This window comes from Grammomys surdaster, unplaced genomic scaffold, assembly GCF_004785775.1.
Source record: "Grammomys surdaster isolate TR1022 unplaced genomic scaffold, NIH_TR_1.0 348, whole genome shotgun sequence".
Lineage (NCBI taxonomy): Eukaryota > Metazoa > Chordata > Mammalia > Rodentia > Muridae > Grammomys > Grammomys surdaster.
The window spans coordinates 5,397,843-5,424,335 of record NW_021604767.1 but is presented as its reverse complement, the minus strand read 5'-3'; the positions used below and the strand labels follow the sequence as shown (position 1 = coordinate 5,424,335).

Here is a 26,493-nt window from a genome sequence, read left to right as displayed (position 1 = left end):
TGCAATATGCTTTGGGACCTGGAGGTGCCTTACTATTTAGAAGGCAGGCTTTAGTCTACTTGCCAAGGAAAGGCACTATGAAGAATGTGTTGGTTGAATCAGTCAACAGAAACTAGGTCTAAGGCAACATACTAAACATGAAAATTTGTGGACAGAATAGGTAGTTAACAAAAACTCCCTTTAGCAATACATGACTATTTTCAGCTATCAATCCTACTTACTTTAGGCAGTAAACCTATGAGCTGTCTACCCTGGTAAGAGCAGTACATATGGACCAGTAAGTAATTTAGTGTTTGTAATCTCTATCATATTTATAAGGTTATCTAAACAAAACACTTGTGATAGCCTCAGAGATAAGGGCTATAATGTGAAAAATTGAAATTACCTTTCAAGTTTATTGGCAGTTCAATCTAAGTACCATATTATCAATTAAAATAATTTCTTGTATTAGCTACATTAAGGAAGCAGTCCCCACCCCAAGTCCCCACCATGAAGCCTTATAAGCATATGCTAACAGGAGAAAACAAATCACAAAAATAAAAATAATTAGGAAAATACTATAAGCCATTACAACTTGAGCTTCAAACAGTGTTTACCTTTGGACAGTGCTGTGGTTTATGAAAACAGTTCAGTAAAATAAACCCAGCAAGTAACCTACACTTAAGAGCGCAGAGAAAACTTACATCTAAACTTGCACGTTTGTAAGAGTGTAAAGGGGGCACGTCCTTCAGTCATGGGGACAAGAGATATAAGCCAAGGCTGTCTACACATGCCACCTTCATCTGCTCTTCCAAACCTCCAAAGAGGTTTGATCCACTGAACCCATAGTGCATACTGAACCATGAAAAGCCAAAACTACTGATGTTTTAATTAAAAAGCAATATTTTCCGGGAAGACTTTACTACTTTTCAAATCTGATTTACATGGGGGCCTACCTACAGAGAACCACAAAATTTCCTTATAAAAACTTTAAAAGTAGTAAGAGTAAAACATTTCACACTGGGCCAGGCTTCATTCTAAGGCTTCATTCTTTCGAGCTCATTTAATCTCTGTAAATGACAAAGACATAGGCTCTTGTGACTATTTCACAGAGGCAACACAAGCACAGAGAGGTTAAGTGGTGAAGCTGAGGACTGCACAGCACAGGTCACTATTGCTCCTCCAGGGGAGAACCAGGAGCCCACTATTTCTCAAAAACACAGACTAGAAGGGCAGCACCAGTGAACAAGCAGAATCAGGTCAAACAGTAAGTCCTAGTGATATTTCTGGTCTACACTTACTACCAGTGGCCAGCAGCAAACACAGATGTGGAAAATGTACTTACCTGCAGTAAGGAGAAAGCTACTCAGCTCAGTACTAAAGTAACACACTAACCCATGCCATTAGCTATTTAAGGTATGGATGATTCTAAGAATAACTACCACTATTAACCATGTTATAGACTGTGTACTCCAAGCTCAGTGACATACTGACTAATCCAATTACTTTGTTGTCTCTGAGATAAGTACTGTTCACCAGAAAACAACTAAGCTTCTGTAATTTGTTCAAGGACACAGAGGAGCAAAACTGAAGTGGAAGTCTACAGGCTTTATTACTAAGATCTGATCTAGAGCAAATATTTTCTTTTCTTTTTGTTTTTTGTTTTCAAGGCTCCGTTTCTCATAAGTATTTTTTATTGGTTATTTTATTTATTTACATTTCAAACATTGTCCCCCTTCCTAGTTTCCCTTCCACAATCCCCTCCATCCCACTCTTCTCCCCTTTGCTTCTATGAGGGTACTCCCCTGCCCAGCCCCCACTCCCACCTCACCGCTCTAGCATCCCCTTATGCTGGGGTACCAAGCTTCCACAGGGACCAAGGGCCTCCTCTCCCATTGATGCCAGATGTTTTCATGATGAATGTTTTCTAAATGCAAGCTTCACACAAAATCTATGTTTACATAAAAAACTATACTATTTTTAAAAATCTGCTTCTGCCAAAGTATCAGACATAAATAGAATAAAGAAGTTAAATTCACTATGAGGATTTATGTGAAAATAGTTTAAGACACTTTCTTAGCGCTATCCTGAACATGGGCACCAAAGGAACAATACCCTTTGTGAAACTCAAGGGTAAATACTTGTATTTTCCAACTGCCTTAACAGGTTTTTATTTTTGCATTAAATATTTTATTGAAATACTTCTCACTATCTAATTTTTAAATTTTGTATGAGGATCAATTGTCCTTCACATTAAAGATCAATTTTGTTATGCTGGGGGAAGCGGCAAAGAATAGCTTAGCTTAACATGCTTGTTTTATAAGTTATCCTTTAAAAACATAGCTCATAGAGTAAAATACACTACTTGTCCTTAAAAAACTGAAAACAAATATTAAGCATAATGATACAAATAATATGAATCCATGATCCTTAAAGAATTGCTAATTGCTAAGTGTGTGTGTGTGTGTGTGTGTGTGTGTGTGTGTGTGTATACACATCAACTGCTCCTTGGTATTTCATTCAATTAGAAAGTACTATTGCATACATAGCTTCAGTCTCAGTCCCTGAATGGATAGGAGTTTATTAGTGCCCTATTTTGGAGTTTGTGCAATTGCATTGCACTAACTCTAGGCTAAAGGTAGCTCACAGTAGTTTTATTAAAGATCTAGTTCTTACTGTTCTTGACTGTTGTTAGGCTCACAGGACAATTGATGTCAGTCACAGTATGATTATGCTTAACTGTTACTTAGCTTCTGTCAAATGCACATATACAACATTCAACTCACGATGATACAAATAACAAGCAAAGCCCCAAGAGTTCCCAAAATTCTAAATTCTATCTTCACTTCAGGGGAATAATAATAATAATAATAATAATAATGATGATGATGGTGGTGGCAAATGCCTATATAGTGTTAGTCCAAGTACTAGGCATTATGCAAGGTACTTCTCAAATTCACTTACCTCAAACAACCCTATGAGGCAGGTGCCATTTTACTCCTAGCATACAAATGAGAAAACAATGCACAGAAGAAAGTCCAGAGCACTTTGATGCTTGTTTAATGAGTCTGAGAATTAAACTGCAACTTTAAAACTCTACCAAAGGGTTTATCTTAACTAATAACAGAATGGACAAATAACACCTGATGATGTGATGGAGAGAACAATCTATCACCTGAGGAGTGGAGTGTCAGTGCTTATTATGACCATCCTTCTGAAGACCAGAACAGTGCAGAGAAAGCTCCTGTACAAGCCCAGTGCATATTAGCACAAGACCACAAAGCATGTGCTCATCTCTCTATGATTCCAGAGCACAACACTGTAAGGACTGTCACTGTCTGCCACAGGCATCTCCTTCCACAATCTGCCATGCCCATGGACCACCTGTGCTATCATGCACAATACACACGAGAAACAAGTCTCAATGGAAAGAAATAGAAAATAAAAACAATAAAGTGAGTAAAACAAAGCTGTTATGCAACTTCAGCCAATGCCACTGTCTGCTAAAGGTACCTGTAGCAACATCAAGACTTTCCTGGTCTTTATTAAGGAAATCAGCACCTAAAAGGTGAGAGCTGAATACTCCTCTGATTAGTATTGAGATGTGAGAAACAAGAAGGGAAAGCTTTCTTTCCAATTGTGCTTTGTTATCTCTCTGGGTACACATCCTACACTTGGGAAACAAAACATAAGCTGTCTGCTGCCTCCCTTCTGGCTCCAGTACATAGCCAGGTCTAAAGCACTGTATTTCCATCGGCATCTTAGAGACTGCTCTAACACAAAGAATAAACCAGTTATTACAGTCAGCAGCACTACAGGAACACCTCAGCAAAATCTCTTCAGTCCTCAAATAAATATTCAAAATATACTGGGGGTTGGGAGGTAGACAGTCTTATCTACTGCATATAATACACAAGCCTCAAAGATATGCCAGGATATAGGGTTGTCATTGTATGCATTCTCGAATCTACAGTACCAAGTGTAACTACTGCCCTTGGGGGAGCTGGATTCGCTCTCAGTTCATGTTGAACAAACATGTAGCCTCTTATGAGTTCCAGGTTTCTCAGCAGAAAAGTGAAAATACCTACTTCTAAATTTAAAGTTACAGATATGTCAATTAGCTCAACATCCTTCTTATTGTAAGTGCTATATAGTTACTATTGCTATTTTAAGAACTAATTAGAGGTATGTAATACTGGGGGGGGAAAAACCAACATTGCTTTTAAGCAATCTCATCTGGACCATCAAAAAGAGACAGGCTTTTGGTAAGCTGAAACACCAGAAGCAATCCAAATGGGGAATGTTAACAGAGCAGGGTAAGAAGGTAGTGGAGGCAAGGCAGAAAACCAGAGCAAGCCAGGGAGAGTGCTAACTGCAGGATAATCTTGACAGACTAGGTCTCAAGAGTACCCTATAACTTCTAATCCAATCTCTCATTCTTTAGCACTTTAGCAGAGTTCACTGGGATTTAGGAGGCTACTGCAGCAGTATAACAATGAGTGGTTAGAGCTGGAAAATACAACAGCAAGAAAGCACTGAGAAACTGAGACCTTTCAAAGGGCTCTCAGAACCTTGAGGCAGAATAGAAGAAAGGAATCAAAGCTAACTCTATAAAATAGGAAAAAGTACGGAGACAATGGGGACATCAAACACAGAGTCCTTCAGCACCAGGATAAAAGACATAATACCCACCAAGATTACATCCAGTGACAACAGCAAGGGAGATGGTAAAACAAAGAAAGATCCAAAGAAAGGTCTGGATTGGTTAAGTAGGATAGAAATGAACTCTATGAATATCTTTAAGCCAGACATGGTGGCACATGCCTTTAATTCCAGCACTTGGGAAGCAGAGGCAGAAGGATCTCTGAGTTTGATCCAGGCCAGCCTTGTATACAGAGTTCCAGGCCAGCCAGGGCTATATACAGAAATACTCTCAAAAAACCAAAACTAGACCAAAAAGGAAAAAAAAAAAAAAGGTATCTTTAAAGGGCTGGATAGCTCAGTGCTCAATGAATAAGAATATACACTGCTCATGTAGAGGAGCTGCACTTAAGTTCAGTTCCCAATACCCAGCTCCAGCAGCTCACAATTCCCTGTAACTCCAGATCCAGGCACCCACCCAATACCAATGGCCTTTGCAAGCACCTGTGCCCGTGTAGATTTATTTACCCACACAGGCACACACCTACATATACACATATTTAAAATAATAATTAAAACCTTTTAAAAGAGTATCTTTAAAAGAAAAGAAGGCAAAGCAAAAGGTAGATGACTAGTACTTGGGGAAAATAGGGTCCATGGTGGGCAAGCAGAAACAGGAACCAATTGTTATTTGACAGTAAAAGAGAAGATAACGGGACAAGTGGGTGTGCAAACTCAAGAGAATTACATTGGCAGCAAAAAGGAACACTGCAGAAACTGACCACCATAAACATCACTGGTAAGTATGGCAATTACAGCTATGCCATTTGTTAGGTTCAAGTGAGAAACACTAGGTTTGGATTCCTTCCAGAATTAAGTCTAGAGAGAAATGTGATCAAGGAAGTAAAAGATTTCTGACTGGTTTAAAACTGTGGGCAGTGAACAGAAAACCTAACCATAACCTCCCTACCTCAGGCCATCACTCTTTCTGAGAGCAGGCTCTTCTATTGCCCTCAACCACTTCTGTTTCTGTTCCTGCAGATTTGCATAGTGATTCTGACATGGCCCAAGTTGCAATGGCCTAGGCTAGGAACTGTGCTATCCTGAAGTGATGCTGTGTGCAAAGGCACCCTCACCCATAAATTTATTTGTGGCTCTACCTGTACCCAGGTACTCAGAAACTCCATAAGTTATGTTTTATATTGTATTTTATGAACAAAGGTACATGCTGCAGCATTGAGATACCCAGATTCTGCCACAGCTAATCCTTATAACTGAAAATAAATTTCTGCCTTTTGTTTTTTTGTTTTTTTTTTTTTTTAATTTCCAAGTCTGCTATTACACTTTTTAAAAGTTCTCAAAGAGAGAAGACGGAACTGGCAAACAGGCAAACATATCAGCAAAGTCAGAGCTCAGAATTCAGGGCTATTTGTTCCTGTTCTTGCTGCCTCTCTCTCATGCCCAGAATGCTGATTGGGGTGGGGGAAAAGCACCCACAGTGCTAGGCAACAAGCCAGCCAAGCACAACTTCACCCCCACACTTTGACTTCCCTGCCTGAGGAGGCCTGCCTTACTCCCTCATCCTCATCTCCTCCGAGAGCAAGAGTAGGATGAAGCAACTGACTGGTCTTGTGTTTCTAAATATCTGCTATGCATTTCTTATACTCTCCTGCGACACCATGAGATCATGGATGAAAAGGAATCTGAATTTTAGATACGTGAAAGCCTGTAATCTTAGCACTTAAGAGGCTGAGGCAAGAGGATTGTAAATTTGAGACCATGTAGGACACCAAAGGAGATAAGAAGGGAGAAAGGAGGGGTAAGAAAGAAAGGGTAGAAGGATGGATGAGAGAAAAATCAAGGAAGGGAGGAAGAAAGAAGGGAGGAGGGCAGAAGGGAGGGAAGGACAGAGGGAGAAAAGAAGGTAGGAAGGAGGAAAACAAAAAAGAAATCTGAATTTTATTCACAACACATTTCCAGTGTTATTAGCTTTGAAGTGCAGCAAGCAATGGACAAACTCCAAATGGTACCAACTGTACTGGCTAATTTTATGTCAACTAGATACAAGCTAGAGTCATCTGAGAGGAAAGAGCCCAAGTTGAGGAGGTGCCTCCACAGGATCAGGCTGTAGGCAAGCCTATAGAGGGCAGTTTCTTAATTAGTGATTGCTGAGGGAGTTCCCAGCCCACTGTGGGTGGTACCTTTACTGGGCCGGCCCTGGGCTCTATAAAAAACCAGGCTGAGCAAGTCATAAGGGAACAAGCCCATCAATTACTTCTGGGTTCGTGCACTGGGTGAGTTCCTGCTCTCATTGCTTTTGAGGGTAAACTGTTATATATGCAATTGTGAATAAAATAAACCCTTAGCTTCCTAAGTTTTTCTGGTCATTCCTAATCACAACTGATCAGGAAGGAGCAAAGCTCTCGAAACCCATGATGTTGTTCAAAACAGGATCTCCAAAGCCTACCAAAGTGAAGACAGTTCATACAGGGATGGGGAACACCCTGGAAGTGGAAGGAGAGTGTTCCAAATGAGGAAGCAGCCTGATGAGAAGCAACTACTAAAATCACAAGCTCTGCACCAAACAGATCACAGCCTGCTGAGTTGGAGCATAAAGCCCATGTTAGGACAACAATCAGGATGGAGCTGGACATAGGAAGAAAGCTGTCAGGTGCCTTTAAAAAAAAAAAACCAACAACAACCACAGGCAACCAACCTTGAAACAGCGATACTTAAGCCCTGAGTTTGTGTTTGGAGCCTGACTAGTCACTTCTACAGCACCACTTCAAAGACCACTCTCACCATACATCTTATGAGAGCTCTGACCTCACTTGAAGGGAGAAATATTCATGTAAGCTTGGGAGAAATATTCATGTAAGCTTAATACTTAAAGTGGGCCATGGCATCTCCCTTCCTCTGTCTGTAGCTCCTGCTAGAGATCAACCTAGGGTTCTGAACATCATTCTATCACTAAAGTACATCTCTAGCTAAGCCATGATACAAAAACAAAACAAACAAAAAAACTAAACAAAACAAAACCAACTTTTTAAAGGCAAACACAAGAACAATCTTGAGGTAACAATGCCTTAATGTAATATAAATGCATTCAGTATGGTCACAATAGCTGGCTCAAGTCATCTTGGCAGCTTCTATCCTATCTCCAAGTATACTGGCTCTAGCTGAAAGAATATACAATCTGGTCTCAAAAGCTGAAGGGGCAATCACTGTCATTTGGAATTTTTAAGATGGCTGAAGAGTTTAGCAATATACTGCTGAGGAATAAAGATACTGAAAATATAGAAATACAAACATAAAGGGCAGTGTTAGAAAAGTACAGGTGAAGAATTACCTGCTGGGACAGCCATCGAAAAATTCAAGAAGTACAAATCAAATGAATAAGCAAACAAACATGAACACAGTATTTTATATACGAGTATTAAATTGTTCTCTATAATACAATGTTATTTTATACATAAATATATATTGTTTTACATATAAACAATACTGTTTGTACCTCGATTCAGATTGCTATAGATAAATACTTCTGGGGCAAAGAAAATCAAAGGACTAAAAAAAAAGTGAGTTGGTTTATAATCTTAAAAAAGAAAAGGGAAAAGATCTTTACCAATCCCGCATCCAATAGAGGGCTAATATCCAACATATACAAAGAACTCAAGAAGTTAGACTCCAGACAACCAAATAACCCTATTAAAAATGGGGTACAGAACTAAACAAAGAATTCTCAACTAAGGAAACTCAAATGGCCGAGAAGCACTTAAAGAAATGTTCAGCATCTTTAGTCATCACGGAAATGCAAATCAAAACAACCCTGAGATTCCACCTCATACCAGTCAGAATGGCTAAGATCAAAAACTTAGGTGATAGTAGATGTTGGTGAGGATGTGGAGAAAAAGGAACACTCCTCCATTGTTGGTGGAATTGCAAAATAGTGCAATCACTCTGGAAATCAGTCTGGCGGTTCCTCAGAAAATTGAACATAGCATGACCTGAGGACCTAACTATACCACTCCTGAGCATATACCCAGAAGATGCTCCAACATGTAACAAGGACACATGCTCCACTATGTTCATAGCAGCCTTACTTATAATAGCCAGAAGCTGGACAGAACCCAGATGTCCTTCAACAGAGGAATAGATACAGAAAATGTGGTACATTTACACAATGGAATATTACTCAGCTATTAAAAACAATGAATTCGAGAAATTCTTAGGTAAATGGATCGAAATAGAAAATATCATCCTGAGTGAGGTAACCCAATCACAAAAGAACACACATGGTATGCACTCACTGATAACTGGATATTAGCCCAGAAGCTCGAAATACCCAAGATTCAACTCACAGACCACATGAAGCTCATGAAGAAGGAAGACCAAGTGTGGGTGCTTCCGTCCTTCTTAGAAGGAGTAACAAAATACTCAAGGGAGCAAATATGGAGACAAAGTTTGGGACAGAAACTGAAGGAGGGGCCGTCCAGAGACTGCTCCACCTGGGTATCCATTCTTTGTGCAGCCACCAAAGGTAGACGCTGATTTGGATGTCAGGAAGTGCATTCTAACAGGAGCCTGATATAGCTGTCTCCTTAGAGGTCTGCAAGAATCTGACAGATTCATAGGCGGATGCTCACAACTAACCGTTGAACTGATCAAGGGGTTCCCAATGGAGGAGTTAGAAGGAGTTGAAGGATCTGAAAGGGTTTGCAGCCCCATGGGGAGAGCAACAATACCAACCAACCAGAGCTCCCAGGGTCTAAAACCACCAGCCTGGGAGCACTTAGGGAGGGATCCATGGCTCCAACTGTGTATGTAAGGGAGGATGGCCTTGTTGGACATAGGTGGGAGAGGAGATCCTTGATCCCATGAAGGCTGGAAGCCATGTGTGGGGGAATTCCAGGGTGGGGAGGTGGGAGTGTTAGGGTAGGTGGGGGTACATTCTCATGGAAGCAGAAGGAGGGGGAATGGGATGGGGGTTTCTGGGTGAGGGGTATGGAGTAAGGGGATGACATCTGAAATGTAAATAAAATATCCAATAGAAAAGAAGACTAAAAGGAACTCATCATGAGAAGAGATTTGCTCTATGCCTGAAGAATATAGTAAGAAATGACAAGGAACGTAAAGGAAAGTGCCAACAGGAACCATCCAAATTTAAACTAGAAAACATTTTAAAGGAGCAATAACAAACTGGTCAGGAGTCTCCCTCATTCTTCTACCTCTAAGGCCCTACCTCTTATGCCTCAGGCTTCTAATACCTGCCTCAGGCCTCACCTCTTTCACTAACAAATGCATTCTGGTTGACTTAGGCTTAAGGCATAAACTGGTGTCTAGATATTAAGAATATAAAAAGCGCCGGCCGCGGTGGTGGTGGTGGCGGCGGCGCACGCCTTTAATCCCAGCACTTGGGAGGCAGAGGCAGGTGGATTTCTGAGTTCGAGGCCAGCCTGGTCTACAGAGTGAGTTACAGGACAGCCAGAACTATACAAAGAAACCTTGTCTCGAAAAAACAAAAACAAAACAAACAAACAAACAAAAAGAATATAAAAAGCATGTCACAGAACATTCTGCTAAGTTTCAGTCTTCTGTGAAGACAACAACAACCACCCAACAGCTCCTCTGCTTCACTTGGGTTTGTAAACAGCATCACTGTTCGGCCAGCTCTATGGGCTCCCCACCTCAGAGTCACCTGTACTGAGGTCTCTGGTCTTTCTTTGGGTATATTTCACTTAGGGAAAACAAACCCTCAACTTAATTGCACACTAAGAGGGGAAAATAAAAGGACCATTGGCAGGCTCTAAGACTGGGAGCAGCACTGTGTTCAAGCAAAACACAAGCAACAGAAGGTGTAATGCCGGTTCTATTACTAAAGCCAAGATACTGCAGATTCCAAGTTTTCTTGCAGAGCAGAGCTGAGCAAATGAAACTTATTTGGTCACATTCTAAGAACCAGGCCCCATGCACATTGCTTACACACACTTCTGGCTGTTGTTCATTACCAATCCTTCAGAACTGGGATTAACAGGAGTCTGAGCAGGTTCAATTATCAGATCAGGGTGAGAAGTTAATAAGCACCAAGCAGAGATTTAAATCTGAAGCTGTCACATTCCAAAGTCTATTCTATTTTGACTAAACTCAATATTTGTTGACATGGAAAATTACAAAGGTGTTTAACTGTTTTCCTGTGAGACACAATGTAGTACTCTAGAACAAACACTCACTCTAGATCATAATGTAAGAGTGCAACATGCACTCAAAACATTGAACCCGTGGCCCCCAAGTCATAAAAAGAACCCTCACTGACTCTTACTTTCTAGGCAGTAATTTTCCTTTTCAAGTCTACTAATATGTCAACATCAATCTGTACTTTTGCTTAGCTCATAGGCAAACCATAGTAACAATCAAATTAATATTAGACCAGCACTCTTTTTTTTTTTTTTAAAGATTTATTTATTTTTATTTATGAGTACACTGTAGCTGTCTTCAGACACACCAGAAGAGGGCATCAAATCTCATTACGGATGGTTGTGAGCCACCATGTGGTTGCTGGGATTTGAACTCAGGACCTCTGGAAGAGCAGTCAGTGCTCTTAACCGCTGAGCCATCTCTCCAGCCCTTTTTTTTTTTTTTAAAGATTTATTTATTTATTATATATGAATACACCATAGCTGTCTTCAGACACACCAGAAGAGGGCATCAGATCTCATTACAGATGGTTGTGAGCCACCATGTGGTTGTTGGGATTTGAACTCTGGACCTCTGGAAGTGCAGTCAGTGCTCTTAACCACTGAGCCATCTCTCCAGTCCCATAGACCAGCACTCTTTACAACTAATTTTTACACAAAGAAGCATAATTGTGATGCCTGGACACAAGATCTGGTTACTTATGAAAATTCAATAACTAAATGGAGATGTTAAAAAGCCTGATGTCTACAGAGTCATGATAGTGACAGACTAATTTTTCAGTCTCCAAGTAGTAGAGAATACTGTTGTATTAAGATTATAATTTGTCAGACATGATTATTTTAAATTCATATTTTGGGGTATTACATTTCTATAATTTCCCATAAAATTATGACATCCCAATTAAGTCTATCTAAGTACAGTAAGATCTGTGCCGGCTTGAATGAGATGATTTCACTGAGTCTTGGGCACTCAACTACTTGGTCCCCAGGTGGGAGCTTTTTGGGAATGATTAGGAGATATGGCCTTGCTGGAGGAAGTATGTCACTGGGCATGGGCTTTGAGGTTTCAAAAAACTCATGCCATTTTGAGTTAGTCCTCTCTGCTTCCTGTTTGTGGTTCAAACTATGAGCTCTGAGCTGCTGCTCCAGCCTCCTGCTACTCTGTTCCACCACCATGGATTCTAACTCTCTGGAACTAGAAGCCCCATATAAAGTCTTTTTATAAGTTACCCTGGTCATGATGTTTTATCAGAGCAATATAAAAATTAGTAACATACCACTCAAAGTTCAAAGACAGAGTTGGTCTAGATTTGTCTAAGTCATAATTTCTAGTTCTTTCTAACAAATACTATGCTTACACAGAGTAAATTAACTGAATATAATGGCACAAGCATGGACCTGGGTACTTTCTAGAGGCCAAGACAGGAGGATCACTTGAGCTTAGAAGGGGAAATTAATATACACACAGTGTGCAGAACAATCCCTGACACACAGACCAAAATGAATAAACACTACCCAGTATTCATTGTTGGTGTGTCAGACATGGTGCCACATGCCTGTTATCCCAGCATTTAGAAGATGGAGGCAGCAGGACCAGGAATCAAGGTGATTCCCAGCTACATAGTGTCTTAGGAGCCAGTGTAAACTATGTGAGCAAAAATGAACAAACAAGCGCAGTCAGTTCTAATGACTCCACATGTGACAAGTTACATATAAAGTCTATCTTCAAAACCTAAGTCCATCTGCATTAATGCCCATTTGCATTAAATTATGATGCAGCTTGATAAATAAAATTATATTCACAGTGCAGTCCCCAGTTAACTTTCAAAATAACAAATTCATGCTTTAAACAACAGAGCTGTGAAGTACAAGTTTTACCCCATAAAATTCAACCACAGTACAGCTTACAGTTCAAAGAAAGCCTGCAGTACTATACACCATCACATAACTCAAGTTAAGAACTGTTCTTTTCCCAAAGTCGACTCCCTTCAGGCTGCTCCTTCTGTCTTGGGATTAGAGAATCATCAATATCTGTTTCTATGGATCTTTTCCATAGACATTTTTTCTATAGATAGTTTTCAAATATTTCATATAATGCAATACAACAGGTATTCTTTTGTGTCTGGTTTCTTTCATTTAGTAAGTTTCTAACATTATCTTTGTTACAGTGTATATCAGAATGTGTTCCTTTTGATGACAGAATAGAATTTCCCTTTATGGATATAACATTTAATTTGCCATTACTAATTGGTAGATTCTTTTGATTGTTTTTCAGGTTTGCTATAGACTAGTGCATTTGTAAATTTTCTGACAAAGAACTCTTGAAACATTTTCTCATGTCTCTTGGGTAGATGCATAAGAGTAAAGGCTGTTTATTCCTAGGTAAGTTTATGCTCAAGTTTTAAAGCCAGTGTTTTACAAAACAGCTACGTACCAACTACATTCCCAAGAGCAGTGTGAAAGTATTGTATTCTCTTCACAATACCAATACTAAGTATTAGCAGATTTTAATTATAGCCTTTCTAGTGACAGTGTATCACTGTGGTTTAATATACAGCTCCCTAATTATTAAGGACATATTCTAGATGAAAGACCATTACCATGTTTATAATATGCAAATATCTTTCCAAGTCTATATCCTTTGAACTTTCTTATCTTCTGCAATATTAAACATTTTTTGGATAAAATCCAATTTATACTTTTTTTTTCTTTCAAGGTTCATATGATCTTAGTGTCATATCTAAAAACTCAAGCTAACCCAAGGTCACTCATCTAGAAGTTTCCTGGATTTAAAATTTACAATTAAGCACATAATCTATTTTAAATTAATTTTTGTATATGATGTGATTTATAAACAAAATGCTTAAGTACATTTTTCCCTGAGTACACAGGTATCTACCCATTTTAGAAGCATCTGTTGAGACTACCCTTTTCCCAATAAAATCTCCTGGCACATTCCCACAAAGTGAACTAATCGTAAATATAAAGGCTTATTTCTGAATTCTCAATTCTGATCACTGATCTATGCATTTAATCTTAGGCCAATCATTCTGTCCTGGTTAGCATAGCAGTGTAGTCAGTTTTTAGAATGAGAAGGATCAAGTCTCCAATTCTGTTCCTGTATCTTCTCATAAGTCTTTGGGACTGGCTTAACTGTTTCAATAAGCCACAAGGATTCTGTTAAAATCTAGGTATTAAATACAGCCTTCCAACCTAGACACATACTCTGTTTGTTTAAATCTTCAGATTTTGCATAATATTTTACAGTTCATCCCTAAAACTTTAGATCTTTTTGATGCTACAACAAATGTTTCCTACTATAGTATGCTGATTTTTTGAAACTACAATTTTAAACTTGTCTCGGGAGAAAGCAGAAGCCACTGGCTGGAACATTTCTCCACTAAATCTATATACATTCCTATTTGCCTCCCTGTGTTAAAATTGAAGGAATGAACTCTTTCCTCCCCGAAGACTGTGTGGTCAGGATCCAGACCATTCCTACCCTCTTGTTAAGTCTTCTTCTTTTCCTCAACAGGTGGAACAGCTGAAATTATGCCTCCTCGAAGATTTCCTTTACAATCTCATTCTTCTCCCTCAACTCAGCTGGGCCTGCCCTGGGTCTATTCACTTTCATGGGCAAACTGCTTTTTAAAAAGCTATCTCTAGGTCCTATCTCTGGGCCCTTGGCTAGTTAATCCTCAGGCCATTCAAACTTGGTATCTACTGAAAGTGGTCCATGAAACAGAGCTATTGAAGCTACCGATGACAATCTAGCTCCTAAATCAATCCAATAGCTTCATCTCTACTCACATTTCTCAGCCTCTCAGCCAAACTCAACGCAGCTGGCACTCGCCACCATGAAACACTTGCATGTTTGGTAGGATGTACAGTCTGCATTCTCCACCTCCCTCCAACCATTCTGGTTGTCCTTAGCCTCCACCCTACAGCTTCTATGTCCCAACTTCGAAATGTTCAGTGGTCCTTGAGACTCAACTCCAGACATTTTTTTCTTAGTCTTTTCTTCAATATTTTCCTCAATTACTGTTTTCAGTTAGCCACCAATCTAAAAATCTTCAGCTCTTCCTCTAAGAGATAAATATCTCCTCAAGATGTGCGGATCAGTCTATGGTAAAATCCGTAACACAGACTTCCGTAATTTAAAATGAACAAAAGAGAGCTTGTAAATTTATCATTACTCTTTTACCAAAGTAGCACCCTCTAAGACCTCCTGCTTCCCAATCACCCAATAATGGCAACGCCAACAGTATCCTTCCGCTCTTTTTCCTCTCTCAAGTCCCATAGCAAATGCATTAGCATGACTTCCTATTTTTAACTCAACATCTTACCTCTCCTCTCCCCCTGGCTGCCTCTCTCTAATCTAAGTCACCGCTGTTTCCCATGTGGACTCCTGCATATCCACCAATCTGCTCACCTTTCCCAGTACTCTCTTTAAAAGTTATGAGTGAGGAGGAGGGCTAAAGAGATGGCTCAGCAGTTAAGAGCACTCTGGCTGGTCTTCTAGACGTGCCAAGTTCAACCACATGGTTGCTCACAATCATCTATAAAAAAATTTGAGTCACTCCTCTGGTGTGCATGAAGACAGAAAAAAAAATATAAATAAATCTTTTTTTTAAAAAATGTTATGAGTGGTCTTTAAAAATAGAATTTAGATGTTACCCCTCTAAATAAAAATTTATAGATTCCCATTAAAATCCCAACTCCCCAGAATAACTGGCCCCTTCCTTATTCCTCTTTTGTCCATTAATGCTCCAGCTTCTCTTCTTAAACACATAATCTCATGGCTTCAGACCAGTCACACAGTTCCCTGGATACGCGGCCTGACTGCTGCCCCATCCCTATCACTGCCTGCCCATGCCTCTGCTGAAATGTGTTCCCCTCTCACGTGTATCTCACTACCTTCTTGCCAATGGTCCTCTGTGTTCACACAGTTCCTTTCAACGCTACCATGGACACAACACACTGTGGCAGAGATAGCAGCTGATCTTTCACTACTACATATAAGCCATGGAGGTAGATGGTGACCACAAGGAAGTACTATATAAAATTGATTTGAGAAAGATGTTTCTTCAGTATTTCACACCATAAAACTGTGTTAACCTAGGGAGCCTCTCGAGCTTTACCAGGCTAGGACAGGGCAGCAACATCAAATTAAATGTAAAATGTTGCATAACTATGTTTTCTAAGCAGATGTCCAATGTGTCCACCACAATCACAAAGGATTCAACAACTCAAAAAAATATACTAAAAAAATCTGACTTTGTCCTTTAACAAAACAGACTTCAAATTAAATATATGATAATTCTTGAAATAAAACAGAAAAGAGATGTATACTTTTTTTAAAAGCCCAAGTTCTGTAATTTACCAATCTTAAAGAAATATGGTACGTAACTAGCTTCCATCAGACAGATTTCTTCTATAGAGGCAAACAGGGAAGAACTGAATGAAGAGATCTATCACAGTGTCCTGGTGACTTTTCCCTTGCTGTGATAAAACACCATGACCGAGGCCACTTACAAAAGAAAGCCTTTAATTGGGCTGTTCCAAAGGGTAAATGTTCATGACAGTAGAGCAAAGACATGTTCAGAAGTAACTGAGAGTTCACACATTGATCCACAAGGAGGAGGCAGAGAGACACTGGGCAAAGGGTCTTTTGAAACCTCAGAGCTCATCTCCAGTGACACATCTCCTCCCAAAAGGTCATCTCTCCTAATCCTTCCCAAACAGTTCTACCAACTGGGAACCAAGGATTCAGACACATGAGCCTAAGGGGACTGTTCTCATTCACACCATCACACAGAGGGAAGGCTGCAAAACATCCAGCCTACGAAAGGACAAAGATTGGAAGCCAGGCTGCATTTCTCATTTTAAACACTCCCTGGTCCAACTCATACAATCTTCTATTTGCAACCATACCATTGCAGGCTTAGGTTTTCCTCCTTAAATCACTCACAGAATGCAAAGAAACCAACTGAAGTGTTAGAACAGTGGCAGCATACACACCACGTTCTCACGGGTATGGGTGGGCAGAGTAGCCATCGTGAAAAAAGACAATCATTTCCATCAGAAATCCAGAAAACCCACCCCAGCCACTTCATGTGTGATGATTCAGGTGAACTGACTGCCAAAGTCACAAACCTGGCTGAGGCCAGCCTCTGTTTAATGCTCCTCATGTCCTTCTCTACTCTGTCACAATGCTTGCAGTAACCCAAACGTTAAAACACTGGACATAAAGGAAGGCAAGGCGCCAACTAGCATGACATGAATTCCCAAAGTAAGCATGACACTGTATGAAGACGCCAGCCATGTTTATTCTTTCATAAATGGTGCATGGAAAATGTCTAATTAACTCAAGTGATTTAGATAGTGGTTTAGAAATTACAAAAATAAAAATCCCATGACTTGAGAGTAACAAACTGACATTTTATTAAGCTTCTGATATCTGATTTGTAAATAAGGTTATAGTTCTAATATTCAATGCATAAATTTAGACATTCTACTAGTTAACAGATTTTGTAACTAACTCAAGCAAGTTTCAAGAGAAAAACTGGTTTATATTTCATTGTTGTTGCTCTCCTCCCATAAGTTTATGTATCTTATTCAAATATTCTACCAGCTCAACACACTGACCTAAAGCTTTTCAGCATCATCAAAAGGGCACACTGCTGGCAAACTTCAATAAAAGGACAGTTAGTACTCAAAGCTTTTATCACAAAAATCATACATTCAAGTCTGTGTAAGTTCTGACATTTCCCAGATAAAGAAGAGGTGTTTTTTTTTTAAGTGAAAGCTAAGAAGATATAGTGATTAATGTGGTAAATAATATATTTCTTATTCTTTAAAAAATAAACTGCTTCTGCAAAAGTTAACTTTAAAGCTATTAACACTTAAAATCTTCAGCAGATGGAAAAATTGATAATTACTGTAGGTCAGATCGTCAATTCCTACTCTAGGACAAAATATTAAAAAAAAAAAAAAAAAAAGCTTCTCCTCCTGGTCTACTGACACTATCTTCAACCACAAACTCTTTACCCCTAAATAGGTTTTCTCTGCTATTCCAGGTCGGCCTCAGCTGCATAGGGAGACCCTGTCTCAAGATATCAAGTACTTGGGTGCTGGAGAGATTGCTCAGAGGTTAAGAGCACTGATTGCTCTTCCAGTGGACTTGGGAGCAATTCTCAGTACCTGTATGGTGGTTCACAAACGTCTGAAACTCAAGTTCCCAGGAATCTGACATACTTCTCTCAACTCTGTGGGCACCAGGCACGCTCATGATGCACAGACACATATACTGATAGAACACTTGGCTGCACAGAATACATTTTTTTAAAGTAACAAATACTAACAAGTGTAGTGATATCCCTTAAAATGGCTGACAGTACAATATAAAACTGTCGGTTTGTACCCAGGAAAGCAACCACAAGAATCTACCTCTCTTTGAAGTGATTGTTTTGAGACATCATTATAAATTAAACTCTCCACTATTCAAAAGAAAAAGACTACATATAATTCAAAAGCAAGCAAGTCAAAGTCTAAATGACTTAACTGCATTCTTCAGCTGGTCCCAACAGTGAAGAACCAGCTTCAAGGTGGCAAGGGATAATGGGAAGGGAAGGACATTCACTATTATTTAACTTCTCTGTCTACCAAGTTCCTTGTTAATAAGAACGATACCCACTTCCCAAGGCTGTGCAGGGATCAAGTGAGTTCTCTCATGAGAACAACTTGCCGGGTAAAAGGAGCCCACTGGCCACTCAACGCCAGCTCCTTCCTCCTTCAGCTCCAGGCCCTCTGTCCTTTGTTCTCTACCCTCATTTCTCCAGCTGACTCAGCCCTCTCGTGACTTTTATTAACAAATGTTGAAAAATACTGGACCAATCAAGGTCCTAATATGTATGTAAAACACTGTCTGCTCCCTGCCCTCGATAAATGTGAGGAAGAGACTGCCAACATGTGAAGAGAACCAACTTTCATCATAAATATTTGTCTCTATCTACTCAATGAAGGTGCGCAGCATCCCGAAGGCCTGCAGTCACACTCTGCATTCCTCTTTACACCAGGCCCCCATCCTGCCCCTTGTCTAATTGGAGTGATGTCCAAGAAGAATCCTTGCCACCATCTCTCCATCCAAATTATGCCAAAGAGGCCACGCTTAACCAAGTTTGCCTTCAGAATAACTCCTGTAACTCTAGTCATTTCCTGTCTCCTTGTCAGAATCCAGGCCAGGTCTCAAATCTCAACAATACTGCCATTTTGAGCCAAAAATTGTTATACAGGCTGTCTCATGCACTCCGGGCTATTAAATTTTATCTCTGGCCTCTACCCACTACATGCCAGCAAAACCATTCCCTCCTCCATTTTATAACAACCCAGAATATTTTTAGACATTGAAAAATGGCCCAAGAGTATAAAACCACTCCTCCATATACTGTCCTCTCTCACTTTGTTTCTTGCTGTTCTTAAATGTTTTATTTTTTAAAAAGGAATTTATGGGCAGTTGTGAGACATGTTATAACTGGTCTCAAGAGGTCAGAGGACAACTTAGGGGAGTCAGTTTTTCCCCTCCATCATGTGGGTCCTAAGCTTGGTAGCAGATGTCCTTACCCATGGAACCATGTCACCAGCCCCATGATCCCGTGCTTTGTGTGTTACTGGCCCAGTTCCTCACCATTTCCTATCTTTGATACAAAATCAGCCCCAAAGATAAGCAACCTCTTCTCTATGACTGACAAAAGCCTCCTAGAGGACTGCTTTTATGAATCATTTCGTTCAAATACCCTTCACATTCAGTTCAAAGCTCCCCACCCAGTCTTGGTCATCTGGACTCAATTAAGTATTGTCCTACAAGGCACTTCACACAGGAAAGTAATAAGGACCCCAGCTGCTCTTCAGAAGAGACACCTACCCTTATTTTCCATTCTAGTGTTGTCACTCTGGTTTGAGTGTCCATTACCCAGCACCCATGCCAGACCTCTGTAAGAGCCTCCTTCCCTATCCTCTACGCTCTCTACCACTCAAAGCCAAAAATTTCCAACACTTCTCCACTGCCTACTGAAAAATGTATGAAAATCTCCTGCCTTCAGTCTTCAGTAATAGGACCTCTTCCTAACTCTGTTTCATTATTTCCAAACATATTTTAGCTTAGGTAAAATCTTAATATCTACTAGTCCTTGAAAAGGCTTGGAGGTGGTCCACTTTTGGTCATATTTTTCCCCTGCCTGGAAGCCCATCTTCCCTCCCCATCTAAACTGTGTCCTATTCTTATTTCCTTTTGTGTTTATGAACACAATGAACCTTTCCCAGGTACACTTTTCTTTACACCTGAATGGCCTTGTCATTTACAAAGCACTCAGAGTGCCTTGTGCCTCTGATTCCCTCCAGTATCTAGCTCAACAAAGGGAACAGAACTCTGTGTTATGTTTGAGTAACCCCAAAAGCCATGGAAAGCTATGTTCAGAAAGTATCAAACTCCCATAAGAGAAACTAAATCCACATTCCCCTTCTGTCTCACATTTCTATGGCTTAGGCCAAATTTTAAGTAAACTGCTTCAAGAGTCCAGATTGCTACCTCAATCAGTACAGGTTGGCTATCCTTTATCAGCAATGCTTTAAACGGAAGGGTTTTGAGTTTCAACCCCCCCCCCCCCCCCCCCCCGGTTTTGGAAGGTTTGTGTATACACAATGAGATATCTTGGGGGTGGGATCCAAGTTTAAAGAGATCTCTTTACGTCTCACATGCACCGTAGTCCCACAGTTTGAGAGTAAATTAAAAAATGATAATTCTGAACACAAAAAGTTTCATAATGTGGCATATATATCATCCATATCCGAAGTGTATAGAAATTTGTTTATGACACAACAGTTTTTTTTAGAACACTAACTTTCACTCTAAGATGGGCCTCCAAGAACTTGAGGCTGAGGAGGCAGAGCGCTGGCCCAGAGTGTTTCTATTGAACAGGAGACTCCTGGCCCAGGCCACACCTGTAATCCCAGCACTTGAGCAGCTGAGGGAGCAATAGGACCCTGAGTTCAGGGCAAGTCTGGGATATAAAGAAAGAAGCTGTCTCAAGAAAAAGTAAAAGAAAACCTCTGGCCCAATGGTCTGCTTCCACTACATTATATCCACTTCCATCTCCATATGTTTGGAGATTCGGATAACTGGTTTGGGATCAATATTAGGATGAAAACTTAAAACAGTTCCTTCCTCCCATGCCGTTTAAACAGGCTCTTACTATAGCAGCTATGAATCATTAAGCAGTAGCGTAATGCTCACCACAAATATTAGCACTTCTACGAAGTCTCCTGTAAAAACAGACGACAAAGAAGGTGCTTGCTAACCGTGCTTGCTGCTACAGGGCAGAGCTACAGATGGAGGAGAATATCCACCTTCTGGTTCCAGCTGTTCAATATATCCCAAACCAAATCCACAAGTTCCACCAACTACTGGCGAAAGCCCACTGTCCACGGTACATTGGCTACCCATCCTACGAGCAAGTTTTTTTTCACATCCATCTACACGCAAATACATCAAATTTCTTAGTCTCCCCCAAGAACACAGCTTCCTTAAATAATAATTTAAAAAATAAAAAACAAAACAACCTGCTTCTTGGATACCATAACAAAACTCACTTCATCGATTCTGCTCGGCTCACTCAAAAATTCATATGGCATCTTGCCTGCCTATACTCGTAACTTTCCTATTGTGCGGGAGCCGGAGAGCTATGTGAATACTGGAATACACAGCAGAAGCTAGGATTCACACACAACCCGAGAGCCTTCCTGGGAAGTTGCCCTTCCCGTGCACAGGCTGACCGACGGATGCAAGCTGAGGCTCCGCAGACCCCCGCCCCCACCCCGGCAGGGCGACCCCTCCCCCTCCAGGAGTCCCCGCGCACCCGCACCTGCGACCTCTGCCCGCCGCCGGGGGAGCCCCGGGGGAAACCTGCCCTTCTGGAAACGTCGCCCACTCCCGCTCCCGCTGCCCGAGGCCCGCGCGGCCGGGGACGCGGCGGTACCTGGAGGACCACGTCGTTGGGCAGCTGCGCGGCCCGGAACAGCTCGAGCACGCGCCCGTTGACCACCACCTTCTTGGTGCTCTCGATGTCGCAGTAGGAGAAGAGATCCGAGTAGTATTTCTGCTCGGCGTCGCTCAGCGTCAAGCCTTCCATCTTCGCCTCGGCCCGGCGGCCGCCCCGCCCCGCATGCACCACCCGGTGGCGCCGGCCCCGCGATCCGGGGCGGCCGGCGGGGGACTGTGCGCGGCACGGCCTCCCCGCGGGGCGGCGAGCTCGTGTGGCCCGGGACAGCCGGCGGCGGCGCGCGGCTGTGCGCGGCCGCAGGCTCGGCGTGGGGAAAGGAGGCGGCGGCTCGGGGCTCGGCCGCGTCTCTCGGGCTTCCCGCCTCGGCTCCCCCTTCCGCCCACGCACCCCCCTCGGAGAAGTTGTAGGGCTTCGGAAGTCTAAAGTTTCGGGGGCTCGGGGCTGCGCGTGGCCGCCGCTCCGCCTCCCTCGGCCGCCATTGACTGTGCCTCGGCCCGGCACTGACAGCGGCGGCCGCGCTCCAGACCCGGATGTGAGGCCGGGAGGAGAGAGCGCGAGAGGGAGAGGGAGAGGGAGAGAAACACCCACCGGGCTGGCTTGGCCGCTCCCGGGAGAGCGGGCCGCAGCGCCCCCTGCTGGCCGGAGCCTCGCGGCGCGGAGAGTGGCCCTGGGCGCCCTCCGCGAGGACCCCAGGTGAGGGACACCTGCGGACCAGCCCGTATCCCAGCGATCCGGAGGCTTCAGGTCGGGCTGCAGGCTCGTGGGTGGCAGCTTCTGGCATGCAGCATTTCCTCCTCGTTAGCACCTACCAGGGAGAAGTGCATAGCTTTACCCTGTCCACTGGAGCTGGGTAGCTTGCTCAGGTGTGGACGCTTAAACGGAGGCTGAACTCTAGCCCCAAGCCGGGTCTTCTAGAAAACCAAATTTGCAAAATAGAAAGAAAGAAACGGTCAGAGTTTTTTGTCACCGGGAACCAAATACTGTTGATTTATGTCATCCATTCTGTAAACCTGTGTAGGCTTCAGCCAACTGGATCCAGGCCCCCTGTTGCTCATGATCCCTTCCTCGGGGAGGGGGAGCATTGTCTTAATCTGCACCTGTCTCAGGAGTTCATAAACCCTTAATGAGTCTTTGATCTTTTAAAACTATTTCTTTTCTGAAACTCTATGAAGTCAGGCTGGACTTGAACTCTCGATCCCCCCTGCCTTTGCTTTCTTGGTGATGGGATACTATCACCAGCCAGTAGCTATCTTGACAGCATTAAATATGAAGTGTTTCAAAAACGGGAGCCAAGGAAGATTACACAGAAGACTTTTCAAGTTTGGTTTCTAGTCTCTGTTACATAGAGCCCACTAATAGGACATCATTGTACGATTGAACGGACATAGAGGGCTGGGGATATAGCTCATTTGTTAGAGCACTTGTGTACACAGTGCCCTGGAATCTATTCCCAGCATTGCCTATACCGTGTGTGGTGGTGCTTACCTGTAATCCCAGCATTTGGGAGGTAGAGAACAGGATGATCAGAAGTTCAAGGTCGTGTTCAGCTACATAGAACACTGAAGACCAACCTAGACCATGTGAGACCCATCTCAAACACCCCAGAAAACAGAAGGGAGAACTTTGGCACCAAAACCTGCTATGCCTCTTTTGAAGGCTAAGTCTAAATGAGCTCTCATGAAGCTCTTTATATAAGTCTTTATAGATGCCACTTTGTGTCGATATTTTCATAATAGTCTACTTCATATAATGCTTAATAATTCATATAATTCATATTCACAATTGTAGATTGTGTGTGTGTGTGTGTATTTTTAAAAGCTAGGTTCAATGAGATAGGGATTGATTCCTGTTGTCACTGGTCCCTGCCACCTTCCCACGGTCTAGCAGCTCTTTCTTGCCCCACTTCTTTGTTCCTCACACAGTTCCTTTGAAACCTCACACAGACATTTCTACAGTTTATTCTCCTGTTTCAAGGTTACCATCTTGTTAGTTCCCCTAACACATGATCTCTAGCTGTTGTACTGTGCTTGATCCTCTTAGTCTGAATTCTTTTTCATTATTTCATATCTACCTGCCATTTAAATATGAATTTCTGTATATATTCATTACTAATAATTACTGAGTATTATTGTGGCCCAGAAATTTTTCTACAATTGTATACTAATTACCACATTGATGACAACCCTGTGAAATAAGTTTTACAAGTGTTTTCCCTTTTTGAAAAATTAGGACACTGAGACAGAATTGGTGTCCGCAATTTGTAAGTTGCATGGTACCAAATATCTAGATGTAGGATTCTAAACCTACTCAACTCTAAAACCAGTACCTTTCTTAAGTCCCCAAGTCACTAGCTCTGTATTCAGTAGGCAGTGTTTTGTTTCTTCATTACCACACTTCCAAGGCCTGTCCATATACAGGTGTACCTCCATCATGAGTGATCAAATGAAGGTCAGTATTGATGGGCTGAGTGGCCTGTACTCTAACTTCCTAGCTTCACATCCTTAACTTCAGTAAACTCCAGCTTTGTGCCTCTCTTAAAACCCAAAGTAATTGCAAGATTGCTTCATGTACAAGGGCTAGGCTCTGACATGTCCCTCTTAGTTCATAATCTGTCTTTTTCTCTCCCCTCCCCACCATTCTTCAAATAAATCTGTTCCTTATGGTCCTCACAGTCTCTAAGTTCCAGCACAGTTACTGGGTTCAAATATACTTTGAAGGGCTGGAGTGATGGCTCAGAAGTTAAGAGCATCTGATGCACTTGCAAAGGACCTAAATTCCATCTCCAGCACACATGCAGCCTCTTACAGTATCCTTAAAGCCAGCTCCTGGGATCTGACGCTCTCTTCTTGTTTCAGTGCACATGGATGGTGCACATACATTCATGCAGTCAAAACATTTATACACATAAAATAAGTCAAAATTATACTTTGAAAGCCAGGTATGGTGTACACACATATAATCCCAGGGAAACTGAAGGATTGTGAGTTCAAGCCCAGCCTGGTCTATGTAGTGAGACCCTGTCACAAACAAACAAAACAAACAGAAACCTATATTTTGATCATGTTGTCCCAGTGTAAAGTGAGCTGCAGGATTTTCAGGGATCACAGAGGCTAGGGGCCTTGTGGTCAGAAGTTGCCTACCACCACCATTTCCTTCCTCCATTGTCCTTCCTGTTATCTATTGCCAATTACTCATGCTAAATTAGCCACAGCATGAGCTTTATAGAGTGTGAAGTTCTCTGTCTATAGCTCTATTGCTCTGTAAAGCTTTCCTAAAATACAACAGGCCCTGAAACAGGACACTTCTCATTGACAACAAAGGCCTAGATGAAGGCGAAGAATGACTACCACCAAACAAGGCATGGTGGTACATTCACACTGTTCCAACAGTGCAGAGGGAGGCTGAGGCACGAAGACCACAAGTTTGAGGCCAGCCTGAGCTGCATAGAAAGACCCTCTCTGAAAAAGTTTATTTTCAATTTAAAAAGACACTTATGAGGCTGTTGAGGTGGCTCCACAGTTAAAGTCACACACCACTCTTATAGAGGACTCAAGCTTGAGTCCCGGCACCCATATTGGGAGGTTCACAACCACCTGCAACTCCAATTCCAGAGAAAATAATACCTCTAGCCTCCAGACACCCACACTTACATCCACAGCCACACAGACAACCACACACATATATGTAAATTAAAAACAAATCTAAAAATAAAAACAGTAATAGCACAAATTTCCCCTTGTTTGCTAAGAAGCACTTGAATAGCCTCAGCTGTCAACAACTACTGCCATTGACCCACTGACCCATTTCCAGGATGCAGGAATCCTGGACAACACTGATTTGTAAGCACAGTGTGATGAAGTGAGAAGAGCGCTCAGAAGGATGAGGACATCATCAGAAAGGACCCACTGCTCTCTCTGACCCCACCATGCATCCCCCAGTGCTCTGGGTGATGGAAGGCTTAACTCCTAAGTTTCAGAAGGAAGTGAGGGTTTTCTCTGTATCCTTCACTTAACTGATATTTCAAGATATGAAAGGAAAGAAATACAACTTCTACAACTTACCATGTGACCCCTTTGAAGTCCAGCCTAATTTCTTTCCTGTGCATTTCTAGGCATAACAATTTTTAGTGACATCATCGGAAAGCCATTTTAAACAGATGGTCTATATTATGTCAAAACAGATTTTCAAATGCTGGTTTTGGAGCAAGATCAAACAGTTGGTTACTGCTAGAAAATGTTTAGACTCTTTTTTAAACTGGAAATCTCTAATAATTTTTTTCCTGGTATTTCTTTTCAATGAAATATTTGAGTGGGGTTGTGTATATTTACAAAGAATTTCCCAATGGCTTTTGGAAACAACAATATTATGTTTTGTTCCCCTAGATATGTATATGAAATGACAGTACTTTTCTTAAATCCTTATGAGTATATGGGTGAATAATGGTGTCTCACTGTGATTCAAACATGCACTTTTCTAATGATGATAGGCAGATTTTCAGATATTTTCTTGCCACCAGAGTATCTGTTTTGTCTTAGGTGAAAGCCAACATTAAAAAAGTTTCCATTTTTTTATGTATAACTGTTTTATCTGTGTGTGTGTGTGTGTGTGTGTGTGTGTGTGCA

At 41.6% G+C, this 26,493-nt stretch overlaps 1 protein-coding gene across 4 annotated transcripts in view; it reads right to left on the bottom strand.

The window, feature by feature from the left end:
- The window catches only part of Reps1 (RALBP1 associated Eps domain containing 1), a 75,316-nt gene extending 53,299 nt beyond the window's left edge, over nucleotides 1–22,017 (bottom strand). For all 4 annotated transcript variants that reach the window (XM_028779225.1, XM_028779226.1, XM_028779227.1 and 1 more), the window contains exon 1: nucleotides 21,848–22,017. In XM_028779225.1, coding sequence (XP_028635058.1) covers nucleotides 21,848–22,000 — 153 coding nt within the window. In that variant the 5' untranslated portion in view covers nucleotides 22,001–22,017. The remainder of the gene's footprint in view (nucleotides 1–21,847) is intronic.
- Between the last annotated feature and the right edge of the window lie 4,476 nt (nucleotides 22,018–26,493).